At 33.7% G+C, this 18,046-nt stretch overlaps 3 protein-coding genes across 5 annotated transcripts; 2 read left to right on the forward strand and 1 right to left on the reverse strand.

Annotated features, from left to right (window-relative positions):
- Window positions 1–2,716: 2,716 nt before the first annotated feature.
- On the forward strand, window positions 2,717–5,762 carry LOC114762111 (telomere repeat-binding factor 4). Its single transcript, XM_028951570.1, has 6 exons — window positions 2,717–2,960; window positions 3,329–3,534; window positions 3,820–3,904; window positions 4,517–4,600; window positions 5,135–5,414; window positions 5,506–5,762. The coding sequence occupies exons 1-6, from the start codon at window positions 2,811–2,813 to the stop codon at window positions 5,535–5,537; spliced, it is 837 nt and encodes a 278-aa protein (XP_028807403.1). The 5' UTR covers window positions 2,717–2,810; the 3' UTR covers window positions 5,538–5,762.
- A 681-nt stretch (window positions 5,763–6,443) lies between these two features.
- Window positions 6,444–11,855, reverse strand: LOC114762110 (glycylpeptide N-tetradecanoyltransferase 1). Of its 3 annotated transcripts, XM_028951569.1 has the most exons (3): window positions 11,721–11,855; window positions 11,052–11,176; window positions 6,444–8,124 (listed from the first exon to the last, which is right to left on the reverse strand). In XM_028951569.1, the coding sequence occupies exon 3, from the start codon at window positions 8,098–8,100 to the stop codon at window positions 6,796–6,798; it is 1,305 nt and encodes a 434-aa protein (XP_028807402.1). In that variant the 5' UTR covers window positions 8,101–8,124; window positions 11,052–11,176; window positions 11,721–11,855; the 3' UTR covers window positions 6,444–6,795. The 3 variants fall into 3 exon arrangements, with proteins under 3 accessions (XP_028807402.1, XP_028807400.1, XP_028807399.1); XM_028951567.1 differs by lacking the exon at window positions 11,052–11,176 and having other exon boundaries at window positions 11,721–11,854; XM_028951566.1 differs by lacking the exons at window positions 11,052–11,176; window positions 11,721–11,855 and adding an exon at window positions 10,340–11,016.
- A 1,625-nt stretch (window positions 11,856–13,480) lies between these two features.
- LOC114762147 (eukaryotic initiation factor 4A-10) lies at window positions 13,481–16,958 on the forward strand. The gene is made up of 5 exons (XM_028951606.1): window positions 13,481–13,555; window positions 14,274–14,343; window positions 14,444–14,550; window positions 15,236–15,666; window positions 16,252–16,958. The coding sequence occupies exons 2-5, from the start codon at window positions 14,276–14,278 to the stop codon at window positions 16,885–16,887; spliced, it is 1,242 nt and encodes a 413-aa protein (XP_028807439.1). The 5' UTR covers window positions 13,481–13,555; window positions 14,274–14,275; the 3' UTR covers window positions 16,888–16,958.
- The last annotated feature ends 1,088 nt before the right edge of the window (window positions 16,959–18,046 follow it).

Raw genomic sequence — 18,046 nt, forward strand, 5'->3', positions numbered from 1 at the left:
AATTAAGTCATGAAAGATTAATTATAAGGTAACGAAGGTTTTTCATCCGAATCAACAATCCTCAAAAGTCTCATAAGCAGAGACACAATCTTCACAACTTGGTAACATTCATTCCAAAACCGATTATCCAATACGGTTGTACTAAAAGTTCTCCCAGCTTTAGTTCTTGCTAACTTGTGATCCACAAAATGCTTATCAATCACTAAAGCTTACAAGTCATGTTTATGCAAATATATGCTATGCAAGGTAATGAATGTAGTTGCAAGCCTTGTCGCGCTAGGACGGACAATTTCCTTCCAACCAGGTCTTTTCCTTAGCCATGACAAGAAGATTGTATAATTATATGCAAATATAGTAATTTTAGATGCCTTTGTTGCAAGTGTTGACACATGAGGCAATGAACCAATATCTCTTAAAACAAGATTCAAACAATGGGCTGCACAAGGTGACCCAAAAAATAGTTGTATATTGATATTGATAATATCCTTTTTGCTAATATGGATTATACTCCTTGTACCATTTTTCTGGGCTTTGTGGTCTTTCCATTGTAGCTGATACAGCCTAGCTATATTTTCTTCGCATCTACAAATGCTTATAGTTGTATTTCTAACTATTTCTTTAAAGCAAGGTAGCCCTTAACATTCATGTTAATTAACTTGAATTGATCATCAAGACAGAACTTTTTGCTATTTCCCACACATACTCCGAAATAACAATAATTCATTTGCATCCTTCAAAACTACTCGTCACACTTTTTAACATTTACTTCTTCTCAAGATATTAAAAATTGGACCAATTATGAAACTAATTGAAAAAGTGATTTAAGAGTCAATGCTCTAAAAGAGTAATATTTAAATAAAAAATGCATTAATTTATGAGTAAATGAAACATTTGTGTATGAAGTTATGCATAATTTAATAAAATAGAATTATTAAAACATATATATGATCTATTGCTTTTTTTAAATTTAAAATAATATGGTTTCAAACTTGAAGACTGAAAAAAAACTATAAAATTCAATTTAGTTGTCCCCTTCAAACCTCTTAATCAAACCAATTGGGGAACTGTTTCATTAATCTAATTAGTAGTTTCAAATTGAGTTTTAATACTCTTTTTGTACAATTCAAGATATCTTAAAATGGTTTTGGGTTTGAAACTAATCTATGTTGAACCAAAAGCATTAGGGTTGAAGTCCAACTATCAAATAAGTTTATCGGGATTCAAACTTATAAGGATGATACTGCTTACCATTTCAACTAATAAAATAGTCTTAATACTATTTATGTTATACATAGGCATTCTCTCCATCTACGTGATATGATATGCCAACCAAAAAGGAAGATATTTGCAGTGTGTGTTTTAATATTACTCCCTCCAAAAACAATGCAAGACTTTAAACGTTTCATCAATTAATGTTGTAGAGTTAATACGTATTTTGACCCAAAAAAGAAAGAAAGAAGGAAAGCCACATTTTATCTAGTTTGTCTTATTATGTACTTGTGTTCGATTGCTTCCATATAGTTTTGGAATCCATAAAACCATTATATCATCAAGATATTTTTTAAAGCAGATCTTTTTATTCATATTCTGTCAAATATCAAATGCTCCTATAAATTTTCATTGCTTATGTTTGAAATATATATATATATATATTTTGCTTAGCCATTTCTAACTCAGCTTTTACTTTCAAGCTTCAATGCACACACATGCACATCTCATTGGAGGCATTTCTTAAGCTTTTCTTTTTTTGCCCCAAATTATATAGTTGTACGATATTATATTTACAATTGTTGGAAATTAATACTATAATTTTATTGAGTTATATCAAGTATTATTGCACACTTGTATCGAAAATATGTCAAATAAACATCTCCCTAATATTAAGATAAGATTATTTGCTATGTATTATTATTGTTCTCATCAACAAAATTTCAAATCAGTCTAAAAAAAAGTACAATTTGAGATACCGCCACTTCTTTCTTTCTTTTTTTTTAAATGCCGCCTCAGCCAATTTTCAGGGCTCCGGTGCAAACCGCACCACGCGTATTGATGGTTTGAGCTCCTACGTTAGCGGCCACACATTTTTAATAAGAGTTGTAAGCTGATATTTGATTCTGCATATATTATTTTCAGTTTTAATTATAAAATCTTATTTGTAAACTATAAATATATCTTAATTATAAGATTTTATTTATAGACTACAAATAAAATCTTATAATTAAAACTAGAGGTAATATTATTTTTCTAATACTAAATATAAGACATATTTTATACTGCAAATTATATTATAAAATGAATCTTACATTTAAAATAAGGAGTATTTTTTATTTCTAAAATGTTTGGATTTTGGATTTTATTTCCGCAAAAATATGCATTTTGAATTTAGGCATTTCAAATAGATTTAAATAAGATTTATTGTAAGATATATTTCCAATACTTTGTTAAATAAATAATAATTAATAATTGAAAATATGCTTCGTATATTTAAAGCTATTAAACATAATAGAAATTGAAATGCATGTAATTACGTAATAATTTATTTTTTTATCAATTAACTGAATTCAACATAATTATCACCATTATTGAAATAAATCTACATCAAAATCTATTCTAATTTATTTTATGCGCGCACACATTGATAATTTTAATATTTAAACTTTTTAATAATTTTTTGATATACAGTATTATCGTACAATTTTCACGCACCCTCTCCGCTAGACGCAGCATGCGGGAGCCAGCGGCGGAGCTGTTTCTGCTTCTGGAGTGAAACGCAATCTTGAAAACGCCGGCGTGTAGATTGGTGAATCCAAATGGGAAATCAAAAGCATAAGTGGACCGCCGAGGAAGAAGAAGCTTTGCTCGCTGGCATTGGGAAGCATGGCCCCGGCAAGTGGAAGAATATCCTCAAAGATCCCGAGTTTGCCCCTTTTCTCACTCACCGTTCCAACATCGATCTTAAGGTTCCTCTTTTTTCATCCTGTTTCTCTTCCTTTTCTCGAATCTTTACAATGGCAGGTGTTTAGTTTTTTCCTTAAATTATTATTATTATTGTTCTTTAGCTGTTGTTCGGTATGAGATTGTTAATCGACTTTAGGGATTTTTTCCTTTTCCTTTTTCACTATTTTGATGTTTTCGCATTTGGCTTTCAATTTTGTGTCGGGGAATGAAATATGACCGGAGTGCATCTACGCATGATTGACAAAAGCCGATGCTGCTGTTTTTATTTTCTGAGTTTTGACTAATTTGAACATACTCTGAAGACTTTTGTATGTTGAGAAATCTTCTTATATTGTCCCTTTTTATTTTGTCATTCTGGCACATTTACCAGGATAAATGGCGAAATTTAAGTGTCAGTACTTCAGCTCAGGGATCTAAAGAAAAAGCTAGGAACCCGAAGACTAAAACTACGGAACCTGCTACACCTGCGGGCACGCAAAATGCTTCTGTTGCTCCTCCACTTCGTCAATGTGCAGCTTCTGATGCCGTCGCAGATGATTCATCTCACAATGCACAGGATGTCAAACATGCTCCCCAGTAAGCAGCCCTCTGACTGAACTGAACTCCCAACTGTGAAATTGTAATCATTTGACCGAGCCATATTTGAATGTGTTAGTCCTATTTGAAGTATTATATCACGTTGCAGGAACACATATGCACCACCATTCCGAGTATTATTTACATAATCTCTGGTTGTCGTGTTGCAAAATTTATATTGCCTTCAATATAATACGCCTTACTTTTTACTTATTACCTCGACTGTTTAATCAAGATTATATCATGACTCGTTAGGGGTTTTTTGTACTCTATGTTCTTTAACAGGTACAATGCAATGATTTTTGAGGCCCTATCAATGATAAAAGATTCCAATGGATCTGACCTAAACGCTATTGTTAGTTTCATTGAGGTCAGATGAAGTTCTAATTTTGTTTTCTGTTACGCTAGACAAATCCTCAGTCAAGGCTGTAATTTTTATTATGGTTCTGAGATTATTTTAAGATGCTAAAGATCAAAGCTTAAGTATAAATATACAGGCATCATATGGTCGTTTAGCTGGTTCTTAATCTCTTCCATGCGTTTGCTAAAAAATTTAGGGTTGAACTCTGTATGAATATTGGGTTGTCTGGTTTCTCTGCCATGAGCCTATCTTGCAAGACATGTGCCACTTTGGTATTTATATCTATTCATCAACTTTAATGATTTCTTTGACATACTATATTGAACTTGAACCAATATCATTCCTTGATCTTTCTGTCATATTAGTGTCTGTTGTTGAAGTCATTATGACTTGCATTTAGTCAAACAGTTGAGTTTGTTAAAGCTGCCCACTTTTCAAGCCCCTTTATCTATTGCCTGTTCTGGAAAAAAAACCGGGGGGGGGGGGGGGTTTGGTTTTTTGAGGGTGATGGTGTGTGGAAATTCACCAGAACATGGATTATTGATTGTGTTTAGAGTTTCTTTATGTGCTGAGTTTTATGCTGAAATTCTCAAAGGATGATGACCATGTATAACGCTGCAGCAAAAGCATGAGGTTCCCCAAAATTTCAGACGAGCAGTAGGTGCAAGGTTGAGGAAGCTTGTTGATCAAGGAAAACTTGAAAAGGTAAAATATGCTCCTTGATGTTGGCTTATTGTAGAAATATATATGATGGAGACAACTTAATTTTCGTTGAAATTATTTTCTTTGGATATGTGGTATGAGGATTTAAATGTTGAATTTCCTTATGTTTTAACTCTTTGCATAGAATTTGGGAAAAATGTTGGCATGTTCCTTTTTTTCTTCTTCTTTTTTTGTGTGTTGGGGGGGGGGGGTTTCCGTGGGATTTACTTTTGGGTTGGGGATATTCACTTGTGGAGTCTATCCCCCCCTCTCAACCCTTCTCTGCATCGTGTCCTCTTTCTTAGTTTTGCCATTTTCCTGGACTCTATTTCTTGAAACTTCAATCTTTTTTGAGGAGCTCGAATGATGTCAATACTCAATCCTCTGTTTGGTAGCCTATTTGCTTTTCCTTTATTCTGTTTAGTTGTCGTCCAGTTTGCTTTGCCTTGCCTCTGCCTGGTTACTGTAATCTCGAGCTTAGATTTAATTTCATTGTTATATATGTTTTGGGTTTCTCAGCTCCGCCCTCCCATGCAGGTACAAAATTGTTACAAGATAAAGAGAGCGACGCCTCCTGAGACAAAACCACCTGCTCCAAAACCAAACGATTCCAGGCCACGTCAATCACCAGCGTCTGGATTTACGGCATCTCAAGAGACAGTGATGGATGCTGCGGAGATTGCGGCATACAGAATAGCTGAAGCAGAGCACAAATCACATTGGGCTGCTGAAGCAATCAAGGAGGCAGAAAAATTCTCGAAGTTGGCCGAAGACGCTGATGCAATGTTACAGCTAGCGAAGGAGATTTATGACCAATGTACTACAGATAAATTGCCCATCTTCTCACTCATTTCTCTAATCATTCTTACAATAAATGAACTGATTGCCTTGTGGGTTTATTTATGCAGGTTCACGGGGTGAAATCATACTGCTGGCTTAACTTATACAGAAATGCAAGGTCGTTAGATGGAGTCCTATTGACTTTGGTATTTATGTAAATTTTGTGATCCAATGAAATGATGATCTGCCTAATTCCCCCCTTACCAAGGAAAAAAAAAAATTTCACTTGGGATTGGAAAGGTCTGTGGTATTTCAAATCCTCAATACTTGTATAGCTAATATCAAAAGCAGTGCTTATTTGAGGCTGTTAGCTTCTTTTCGTACAGTTTTCTCCACGCGAATTTCATGATTTCGTCATATAATTGAATCTAAAAACTAGAGTCGTGTGATTGAACGAGCCAACAGGAGATTGATGCTCAATCCACGCCATCAAATAACAAGCTGAACGTCGCAAGAATTAAAACCTAAAACGGCCAAATTTCAGATAAAAATCAAAGACGGCACAACCGAATCAGGTTTTGGGTTGGGTTTTAATCATTCTAATCTAGCTTTTTATGATCAAAATATTTTGGATTAAATTTGTAATTTTCAGGTGGATGAAATTCGCAACATTCAAGGATGTCCATTATAATAACATGGTAAGACACTTGATTAACATTCTTATTTTCATCAAAAACTTTGTATAAAATCATCAATAGTCAACATCAAATATAATTTTTATAACTAGTTACACTATTTATATATGAAAAGTGATAAACAGAAAAACTTGGAAGTTTCTCTCCAAAAAAAAAATAAAAAAAAATCAACCCGTTACATTGAAGAAGAAGATCGATACGGGTGCATATATAGCTGTTTGTCCATAGCATGAGCATCCTCGGCCAGCCAATTAATGAATCTATTGGTTTCATGGTAGACATATAATATGGATTATATAATTAATTTCTCAAATTCTGTGCCACGTATGAATCATATCTAGTAGAGAATGTAAGAAGTGATGCAAAGCATGTGAGAATAACCCAAAAAAAATCCCAAAATTCAATGCTTTGTACCAGCTGCATGCCAGTTAGTCTAGAATTCTGGTAATAAAACCGTTATGATTTCTTCAATCGAACTTAAATGACATAATCAAGACCATGCCCAAAAACTGCAAATAGCAAACGGTATTTCTTCAAATTAAACCACTTCTAACTTAACTGACGCCAAATTCCTCTACCAGGAATTTGCAAAATTGTTTGTTTCCAAAAATAAAACTAAAGTTCCAACCGTGGCTCACCACATGTTATGCAACCAGACAAAGCCAGCAAACCGTCACGATTTCTTCATCCATCCATGCCATAATAAAATTCCAAAACTTCAGACTACAAAAGCACAAGTCCAAGCTCTGCTGGATTCAGAGCCTGCCTTATTCTGTAGTTGTAAAGATAGTAGTGAAGCTTCCCATCACCTGGTCCAAATTTCAATTCCTTCAAGAAGGATTCATTCTGCATAACATCCAATGCATTGAAAACATCATAGTCATTTTGTTTCGCAACAATGAGAGCATCATTCATGAGCTGAAGCAAAGGGGTCTTTGTTGAAACATTATAATAGGAATACGCTGCTTTTAAAATAGAATAGTTTTGGTTTCCCAGGATGGTTGAAGGAAGTGTGTAAAAACTGCAGAAGTCAGTGACCTCATGAGTTTCAGGACTCTCAACAAGAAAGCTATCAACAACATTCTCCCTTGGAAGAAGCCAATGCTCGACATCATTTTCATCAAAATGAGGTGCAACAACAAACTGGCTTAGGTAATTCCTAAGTAGCCGAGTAACTGCAGGAACATCATGAATTTCCATCTTTCTGAATCCTGGAGTGACAGTTGACTCTGGTAACTTATAAAGCTTGATTGTTCGACTCATTGTCATTCGTGCACCAAGACGAGAGAACCCAACATCAATTAACTTCTTTGGATTTAAAGATCTGTGCCAGTATTGGCAGGTCGCTATTGGGGTAGGAAGTACCACCCCAGCAGTATAAGCCGCCTGCCAGATATTCTCCAAATGCACCCTTCTAGTCACCTCTTTGATCATAACAGGAGCAAGCCTTTTCGATCTAAGCTTCTTATGCACACACAGAAAATTTATCTCTGCCATATTAACAACCTCATCACGAACTCGGATTCTAGCAGGAACACCTGTGATAAAGGCAACCAATTTTTTGGAGCTTTTAACACGGACACCAATATGCCAACCCCTGAAATAACCAGGAGGTTGCAGAGCCCAGCGCAGAAACTCCTTTGAGTAATTAAATCTGAACATGTTCTCATCATCTTCAACATAATTATTAGCAAGGAGGCTATAAACCTCATTACACAGCTCCTCAGAGTTGATGTCACAAGTAATCCATTCATAGAGGTTCGGAAGATTATATGGTTCTTGTTTAACCTCAGATAAGGGAGTTGGGGGTTCAATAGGGCCTTCGGGCAAATTGGTGTTTCCTACATCCTTGAACTGCCCAACAGGTTGAGTTTCCCAAAATTTATGCCTTTTCTCGAGAGAGAGAGACTCCTGAACCTTTTGGGCTAGAGTATCAAGCACAAGATCACTTTCTGAAGGTGCATTCCCATCTGGAACTGGGTTTTGAGTTTCTTCAGGAGATCCAGAAGATGTATTGCTGTCAACCATTTGAAATATTTCCGGAAAAGAAGTCTGAAAGGCAATACAAAATTCTTTTTTATGAAAATTTAATGAAAGAAAGTAAACTTCAATATCATATTGGACGGCTATGCTGTTTTAGAAAAGAAATTCTAGTTCGGAATGAAATCTCAAGCATATGATTGAGTCAAAATTAATAATAAGGGTTCCCAAGTATAGTATTGTCTGTCAATTTATGTGGGTTGAATTCATTCATCTAGAAACATGTGTTTTACATATAGTTTTAGCAAACTGTTAGATAGGAATTAGTTTAAGTCTTTAAGAGTTATGGAATATAGTACAAATAGTTAAGTGTGTTATATGATTTGGAAAATGGAGTTTGTAGAGTGGCTTGTTTTATGCGAAGTTTTATGATATAAATGTGTTTTCAGTATCACTCTCGTCCAGGTATATTGTTGAGCAAAGTTAAGTAGATTTAACTAGTTTTAAGCTGTTCTCCTCTCCAAGTCTATCCTTTTCCTCTTTAACAAGAGTAGTATCTAACCCTAAACACAGAGGGTGAAAAAAAAAAAAAAAAACACACACACACACAGAGGAGGAGGATAAAACAAGGGCTATTTGCATGTGTTGGCATCCCCATATCTTAAAGGAGAATCAATTGAGGAAGTGTTCAAAGATCTAAAGGTTTGCATTGAAGAGAACCTGTTGAGAGTATGGGACATAAAGAGTCAGACACAACAAAGAAAGGAAGAGAAGTCTTGAAGAGACAATGAGGTTGAGAGAAAAGAACCTCTAGAGTTTAGCAATAACCAGAAACCAAAGAATGGAGAATGAAGAACAAATTTTTGTGACTCTTCAAGCTACAGTGATACTCAAGGAGCCAATGAATCTGCCGTCAGCAAAGTATTTATGGGAGAAGCATGGTCCAAATCATCAGCCAATTTTTCAAGCCAAAGTTACATATGCGAACAAGTATGGAAGGCATGGACGATATGGCTTCAAGGCGCACACAGAAAGATAATGAAAATGAATCTGCTCTTTGTATGATAAAGCATCTGAAATATTTTTATATTGCTGTGGTCCAAGCTGTGTATGAGAGAATCATACCGAGTCAAATGACTGGGAAGAATTGAATGACGAATCAAGAAAAATTTTCTTTAAGTTAAAGATGAGCTACAAGCACTGACAACCAAGATGGAAGAAAGAGAATTTAAGCAATCCAGCTACTGAACCAGTTGACATTAAAATAATGCTAGCTTCTGTAGTCTGAAATGTTCTTTCTGGTTATAGTACAGGTCATCACCAGTGATCGAAGAAACTATGAGTTTAAGGAGAATGTTGGAAATGTAAATTCAAATATATGATCTAGTCAAAGTCATTTATAAGTACTAGAAATCCTAAGTTTACTATTGTGTGTGAATTTGTGTGGGTTGAATTCTATATGGTTTTTAGTAACTTCTATTGAATAGGAGATGACGCAAGGGTCAAGGAAAATAGTATAAATAGGTTAAATATTTTGTGCATTGTGAAGAGCACGTTTGTTTCATGAGAAGTTTGATACTCTCTCTGTCCTCTTTTATAAGCAACCTTGGACTAAATCACAGATAAAAAGTTAGTTAAAATTAGTTAAAGACAATAAATGTGTAGAAATTGAAAGTTCTTTATCCAAAATACCCTTATTTATGGGGGAGAGAGTATAAAAAAAATATTATAATAAAGAGAATTATGAAGGAGAGAGAATATGTGATGGAGAGAGATGATTGTTTGGGAAATGAGATAATAAATATATTGAGTATTAAGATAAGTAATTCATGGGGACTTGCAAATGTTGTTTATATATAGGGACAAGAGGGGGATGGTAGTTGTTGCTTATAAAAAGGGAAAGAGAGAGTATAATATAAGGAGTTTGTTTCAGGAGCAGTTTTATATAAGCGTGTTTTGAGTATCTCCCTCTTCCTAGTATCCTTTTAAGTAAAGTTGAGCAGATTTAAGAAGTTTTGAATTGTTCTCCCTCTCTAAGCATATCATTTTCCTCTTCCTAACAATTCTTCTGTATTATAACTGATGAAATTATCTGACCTGCTCAGGTGGGAGTCCCTTCACTTTTCTAACTCCCAAACCAAACACAGTGAACAATTTATTGCATTGGATCAGCCTTTCAAGAGAACAAACTAAAAGCAATTTGAGGTGACAGATCCAAACAATAAAATTTCAGTCATTACAGGCATAAGCACTAAACTGAACAAAATTATCTTTAATTGTGCAGTATTTTGCAAAGTGGGTGTGCAGCAATAATGCTCTGGTAGAAAGCGAATCCAAGAAGTATTAGTAGGCACATAAGGGCCTGTAAAGAAGAATTCATAATAGTTTAATTCTATAAATGTGGTTATGAAATTTTAAGAAATCAAGTTTACAATTACATGTAATTACAATTTACTCCTTCAATGTTCCAAAAGCCATGACAATCTTCATAAAAAATGCTAAGATTTAGAAGATACATTGACTAGCATTAATGGCACATCGCAGCAGCAAATTGATTACCCAACTCAGTCAAAGGAGGAGTAGCTTGAAACAGATTTTAATAGTCCTTTCCTTTTAGCTAAAACAAGCATCGAATCTGCAGATTATTTTGGCATGGAGTGAAGTAGTAGCTTTTACTAAAGTTGATAAATCTACTCAACCTCAGTTTAGCTGGTAAGATGAGTTACTTTTGCCACAACATAAATTCTCTAAATAAGCCTATGGCAGTTTGAATCCTATTGTGCAGAGATCTCAGAAGTAATACATGTTTAAAATAGTTGTAGAACACTCAAAATAGTGTTCTTGGCATTAAAATGTTTACGTGTCATTGGAAGATAAGTTCCATGGGCCGGTGCATAGGAACTAAATTCTCCATCCAACCAAGAATCCAACAAAGACTTCTATCAAAAGGTCATATAAATGAGTGCAATATTAAAATGCATCTAAGAATTGAGACTTACCAACTTATAAAAGTAAAACAGTTAATCTGTTCATAAGACTTGGCTGCCACAACCAAAAGTTCAGTCATTGTATCACCTCCTAAACAGACTTTCTTCCTATGATCAGTGAATAAGGGGATTTTTCCCTGTTTGAACTTAAGTAGTTAATTCTCCATATTCTATATCAAAATTATGTTTTTGACCTAGAACAATAGGGCATAGAGGCCGCCATCTTAAGCAAAAGAGCAGTTTCTTGGTTCTTGATGTCGAGAAGAACATAATAAACTATACTGATTCAGATTCAAAGAAGAAATTCAGTTCCTTTTGCAAAAGGTACGAGTAAATCCGAACTATATAATACAAACACTAAAATAGCTTCCAGCGATTGAGCTTAACAAAATGAAGACATATTATTCGAATACGCGGCTGTCCAAAAATCCAGAAGCAATATCATAAGTCGGCTAAGATCTAACGAACAAGAACGCACAGAGACAAGTTAGATTAATCGTTTGTGTAAAATCGAAATCATAATTTCAGCAACTGCTATAAATCTAAGGCAGCGCCGAAAATATTAGTGCGATATGCTCCTATCGTTTGCCTTCATTTTCAAAGGACATGAAAGAAATGCAAGAATATTTGGAATGGAGACCGAAAATGGAAAAGGGAAAAAGGTTCGGTTTTCTTGATTACCTCAAACTGTAGATGGTATGAAGATTATTATTTTCAGCCCAATCCCTCCGAGCTTCCTCTAGCTTGGAATCGTGAGATCAAATCGTCTGGGACAGCTTTGGAGGAATCGGAAAATGGGTCTAACAGTTGTGAGCTCCGGCGTGCGAAGACGATACTATCATTACAATTTTTGGAATTTTATTCTCTTATCCCTCAGTAAAGTTAATCTCATATACTAGTTCTTGTTTTTAACATAACATATTATTCAATTTTTATTTTCATTTTAAATATAAAATTTTAATTTAATTTATTTTTTATATTTATATATTTTTTTAAAATAGTCCTTCTAGCAATAGTAATTCTAATCATGATTAGTAAATATATTTTATGAAAGATAATATTTATTTATTACAAATAACTAATTTAACTTTTTTTTAATCTTTTCAAATTAGTTAATTAATTTTTATAATTAAGACCGAAAGTAGTATATCAGTATATTAAAATTAATATGGAATATCAAATTTATCGGAAAATTATAATAATTTCACAGTAACAATTTGTTCTAATTTACTAATTTTATACTTGATTTATTTTATTTAAGACGTTTTATTCCTAGTCTATAAATATATCGACATGTATTGATTTTCATACCTCAACATATATTAATAAGAGGAGAAAACTTTATTAAATTTCTTAAATTTTTTTTTTGCCGGGAGTTTCTCAAAATTATTACCTCATTGTTTCAATTAGATTTCTACCACTTGTATTATTTTTTCCATTAGCATTGTTTCAAATACTTTAAAATAGTTTTTTATATACATTCAATGTTTTAAAATATTTTGTTGTGTATTCAATATTTTAAAATATTTTTCCGTCTAGTACTTTAAATTATATTTTGCTGTATCAGTTTTTTTAAGTATTTTTTCATGTGCAACTGATGCCTCAAATGAGTTTTTGGATGAGTCCTAATTTGTTAAGCGTAAGATTGTACTAAAAAAATATTTTAAAATGTTCAATATGTTTGAAAAAATACTTAAGATGCAATACATCAAAAAATATTTTAAACTGCTAAATGCACATAAAAAAATACTTCAAGATCTACCTTGACCTTAGGAAAAAAAATATATCACATAATTTTATTGGAACGGTGGATATAATAGTTTTAAAGAACTTTCTAAGTTTCGTCTGCAATAACATATTTATGATATTGATAATTTAAATATTAACAAGTAGTACAATAATATTAGTTGGCCAAAAAAAGTAGGATAATATTAAGTTTTGAGATGAATACAAACATAATATTACTTGAGAAAAAACATATAATATTAATTTTTTAATTTAATATTTTTCAATAAATTCAAGTTGATAAAGATAGAATTCATATTTTATGATAATATGGATTTTTTACCATGATAATATGGATTAGAATCTTATTAAATACTTTTTTTTTTGGGTGAAGAATCTTATGAAATACTTGCATAACTCACACGCGAGATCATATTAGAATATCATTGATATTGACACGAAGGAGTTCATTACGTAAACTGAATATTGACAAAGATAATAGTAATGATTTATTGATCCGTTGATTTGATTTTAAAAAGTAGATAAGATATATTGATATGTAGATAACAATTTACTCTAAATATTTTAGAATATTTTTGTCTATAAAAGTAATCAGAATGGCTCTACGTCCTACGTTCACCTTCCTTCAACTCCACGGTGCAGATCCGAGGAGTTTGTGGAAACCTTCGTGTCCTTCCTTTCGAAGTTGCTTTCAACTGTTGATTCCTCTCTTCCTTCTTTGTGTTCTCTCTCGTTAGTCGCTATACAAGCAAGCTTCAACGTACTACCAGGTACCTCTTTTCTTTCAAATAAATCTACCCTCCCATGCTTTATTTTATTCACTTTGCCTCCCTTGATTTTGGTATTTTGATGTCTTCTTCCCAAAACCTTGATACTTTACATATAGACCCACGTTTTCGTTTGCAAGTTAATGGCTTTGAGTTTGGAATGTGGGGTTGATCTGATTGCTCTTTCGATAGTTCTTATGTGTCAACCAGTTCAGTTCCTTTTTTTTTTTTTCCGGGTATGATTTTGGTTTTTGGTGATCTGTTTCGTTGCCTGGAAATTGAGGGAAGATAATATTACGTAAAAAAAAAAAAAAACAAATTCTTGTTCTTGGAATTGTGGCGTAGTTGTTTAGAGTTTTGTGGCATTATCAGGATGATGCTTTCTGGTTACTCAATAGTAGTATGTTATACTTAATAATGCAGCCATAGAAAGTAGTTAAATGTTGTTCACCAAGAATAAAAAGAAAGTTGTTAAATGTTTCTGACATTGGAATCTTATTTTTTTTCCTTAGAGATGTGTATTATTTTTAGTGGCAATCGGTATATGAGTTCATATTCAATTTGGCTGCATACCCATCTGGCCTCCAAAATATCTTCTCCTGAAAAATGGAATACAATCAGCTACTAGTCTGTCTTAAAATAATTTTTGGAGCCTCCTTTTGTTATCTGTTATAGTTTTTCTACAGTTTTCAGATTACTTAATTTTTTCCCTGCATTGCAGTGATGGCAGGTCTGGCTCCAGAAAGAACTCAATTTGATGGTCGTCAATATGATGCTAAGATAACTGAACTGTAAGTCACTGTGCAAGATACTGTTCACTTTCTGTAATGCTTGGACTAGTTATTTAAGTGCCTATTCTGTTATTTGACGTGTTGCAAATGGATTTCTCAGGCTTTCTACCGACGGACAAGAATTCTTCACCTCATATGATAAAGTTTATGACACTTTTGATGACATGGGTTTACAAGAAAATCTTTTAAGAGGCATTTATGCTTATGGTATGTAGCAGCAGAAAGTCTGTTTCACTTCCTTGAGGCAATTATCATCAATATGTTATCTACTGCTGTGTGATTATTCTATAATTAGTTAACACTAACTCAGGATTACATCAAATGAATCTGTTACATCGATTGGCCTATCTAGGATGAGGAATTTGCAAACAAGTTTAATAGCAATTCCGTGGAGAAATATTGAAAGCGTATTTGGTTTCAAGTTAGAAACCAGTAAAACCATGATTTTGATGATTTTCACCATGAAACCAAAATATGCATTTAGGTTATTATAATTGGTGCTGGATAGCTGAAATTGGGAGAACCTTACTGAAAAAATTAGTTTGGCTTAGCATTTTATGATTATATCGGCTGTAATTTAGCTTTTTATGGAAAAAAAAAATTACTCATTTTCTTTTTTTATGCCTGAAACTTTCTGTGCTTCAGACTTACGTCAGTACATATTTTTTGAATTACTTGGCTACTAGATGAGTACAAAGGGGACAAACAGGAGTGATATCATCACGTTTTCTGATTCTTTTTCCTTGTTTTGAAACTGCCTACATTTTTTTTTCAAAAGCAAAGAATCAGTAATGTGGTTTGTTTTTCAAAAAGGAAAACAACAAGAAATATAATTCTTGCATTACTCTGTCCCATAGAAAGGCATTTAATAGAGTGTTCTTGTTTTAAAAAGGTTTTGAGAGGCCTTCAGCAATTCAACAAAGAGGGATTGTTCCTTTCATCAAAGGCCTTGACGTGATTCAACAGGCTCAATCTGGGACTGGGAAAACAGCCACTTTTTGCTCTGGAATTTTGCAACAGCTTGATTATGGATTAGTTGAGTGCCAGGCCTTGGTTTTGGCACCAACAAGGGAACTAGCACAGCAAATTGAGAAAGTTATGAGAGCTCTTGGTGATTACCTTGGTGTGAGAGTTCATGCTTGTGTTGGAGGGACAAGTGTACGTGAAGATCAGCGCATTCTTCAAGCTGGTGTCCATGTTGTTGTTGGCACTCCCGGGCGTGTGTTTGACATGCTACGAAGGCAGTCTCTTCGCCCAGCTTGCATAAAGATGTTTGTCTTAGATGAAGCTGATGAAATGCTTTCACGTGGTTTCAAGGACCAGGTTTGTGAACTAGCTTACTTTCTGATTGCTTGTTTACTATTGTTTGTCACATCAATCGTAATTGTTCTAACATCAGTTGTCTGTCCTCATACTCAGAGTTTCTGAAATATGTACATGGCAGTGCATGATTAAGGAGATTTAACACCAAATGTTCCATGAATTTTTCATATTGATTCTAGTCTAGGACACATAATTATCCATGCATTACATGAGACATGACACAAACTAACTACTACCTTCGCCCCTTAATATCAGATCTACTTAGCTAATGTTAAAAATATGTTGGTTTTCTTAAAATACTCTCTCAAATCATTTGCATTGAAACTACCCATTAACACAAACTTCCTTAACATGTGTAATGAATAGAGATAGTTTGGGGGAAAAAATGGTAAGTATTTTTTCCCCGGGGGGTGTAAAATAGATTCAGGTCTTATATTTAGGACAAAACTCAACCCCCAACTAGCTTTTATATTTAGTACCAGAGGGAGTATAAAATAGCGATAAAGGCCTTTCAAGTCTTCTGTTAGATGGCAACAGTTTGTTGTCTCAGATTTGACATTACTAATAGTTTGTTTGGTATTGCAGATCTATGACATATTCCAGCTACTGCCTGGTCAAATTCAGGTTGGGGTGTTCTCTGCTACAATGCCACCAGAAGCCCTTGACATTACAAGGAAGTTTATGAACAAACCAGTAAGAATCTTGGTGAAGCGTGATGAATTAACCCTTGAGGGTATCAGGCAGTTTTATGTCAATGTTGAGAAAGAAGATTGGAAGCTAGAGACACTATGTGATCTTTATGAAACCCTGGCTATAACTCAAAGTGTCATTTTTGTGAACACAAGGCGCAAGGTCGATTGGCTCACTGATAAGATGCGAAGCAATGATCATACTGTCTCAGCTACACATGGTGACATGGATCAAAACACCCGAGACATTATCATGAGAGAATTCAGGTCTGGCTCTTCTCGAGTTCTGATCACAACTGATCTCTTGGCTCGAGGTATAGATGTGCAGCAAGTTTCATTGGTTATAAACTATGATCTGCCAACGCAGCCTGAGAATTATCTTCATAGGATTGGAAGAAGTGGAAGGTTTGGAAGAAAAGGGGTTGCTATAAACTTTTTGACTAATGATGATTTGAGGATGTTGTCTGATATTCAGAAGTTCTATAATGTGACCATAGATGAGCTGCCAGCAAATGTTGCTGATCTGCTCTGATGATTTTAAGGTTTGTTGTGTTATACAAGTCGTCAGGGCTGCTTTCTGACAAGTTCTATCTTATTCCTTTCTTCTATTCTTTTTTCAAAATTGTATCTTAACAGAGTTCAAAGGCATATGGCCATAATCTGTAATGGATACAATACAAAAATTCATTTATTTATTCATGTATCTGACATTCCCTCCAGTCTTGTCCATGTAAAGATTATCCTTTCCAGAAGTAGCAGAAGACAACAATAATAGATGCACTCAGGTCACAAAATAACAATTAAAACTTCTTGGAGACATATTTATATATACATTGTTTAACTGAAGGATTGACCCATAAAAGTCAAACACTTATTAACGATCGTTTGATATATATTTCTTACTTTACAAATTGAAATAACAATAACAATTAAAAAAGGCGATTCTCAGAATAAAAGATAAGTCACATTTAGATTTGAACTAAAATATTTCTTACTTTACATACAAATGCATGGCTTGTAAATAGTTTGAAATCTGAAAATAGACATTTCATTGTGTAGGAGCTATAATTCAAATATCTTACAAAGCAAACTTTGCTTTCTTTTGAGTGCTAAATGATGAGAAAATGTATGGTTGAGAAAAAGACATTGAATCGCTTATAACAATAAGGTCATCATCATCATCAAATAGGACAACTGTGAATAATTATGATTTACAAGCTTGCTTTAAACAACCTTATTAATTATGCGAGTTAACGTCCCTGCATTTGGCCTAAAACTTGAAAGTAAAGCTTTTCCAGAAAGAAAAAATCATTCTTTTTTTTTTTTTTCCAAATTCGTTACCATTACTTTAGCTTTTAGGTTCAGCACCATTATTGATGAAATTATTTTAAGAAATATAAGAAATTAATAAAAAATATGTATTATGTAAAGTTTACTTTAAGTTTCATTCTTCACAAAACTCTCAAAGCAAGTTTCTTTAAGAATGGAATGTTTGTATCATAGGTTTTGAATACAGGCCCTTAAGTTTAGTATTTATACATATTCCATATTCACTTTGTGCGTGTATAAAAATTTGAGAAAATTAGACTAAAAAAATATAAATTATAAAATAAATTAGACAATAGTGTTATTTACAAGTCATGAACAACTCATACTCTCATGCTACATTTTGTTCACTTGCTTCCATAAAG

This window comes from Neltuma alba, unplaced genomic scaffold, assembly GCF_004799145.2.
Source record: "Neltuma alba isolate B1F8T4 unplaced genomic scaffold, ASM479914v2 tig00011195_pilon, whole genome shotgun sequence".
NCBI lineage: Eukaryota > Viridiplantae > Streptophyta > Magnoliopsida > Fabales > Fabaceae > Neltuma > Neltuma alba.

Coding starts and splice junctions, on each gene's coding strand:
- LOC114762111 (XM_028951570.1), top strand. CDS start 2,811: ATGGGAAATCAAAAGCATAAGTGGACCGCCGAGGAAGAAGAAGCTTTG. Junction 2,961..3,328: donor GTTCCAACATCGATCTTAAG/GTTCCTCTTTTT, acceptor CACATTTACCAG/GATAAATGGCGAAATTTAAG. Junction 3,535..3,819: donor GATGTCAAACATGCTCCCCA/GTAAGCAGCCCT, acceptor GTTCTTTAACAG/GTACAATGCAATGATTTTTG.
- LOC114762110 (XM_028951566.1), bottom strand. CDS start 10,432: ATGAATTCTTCTTTACAGGCCCTTATGTGCCTACTAATACTTCTTGGA. Junction 8,125..10,339: donor CTGCACACCCACTTTGCAAA/ATACTGCACAAT, acceptor ATTGCCTTTCAG/ACTTCTTTTCCGGAAATATT.
- LOC114762147 (XM_028951606.1), top strand. CDS start 14,276: ATGGCAGGTCTGGCTCCAGAAAGAACTCAATTTGATGGTCGTCAATAT. Junction 14,344..14,443: donor GATGCTAAGATAACTGAACT/GTAAGTCACTGT, acceptor TGGATTTCTCAG/GCTTTCTACCGACGGACAAG. Junction 15,667..16,251: donor CACGTGGTTTCAAGGACCAG/GTTTGTGAACTA, acceptor TTGGTATTGCAG/ATCTATGACATATTCCAGCT.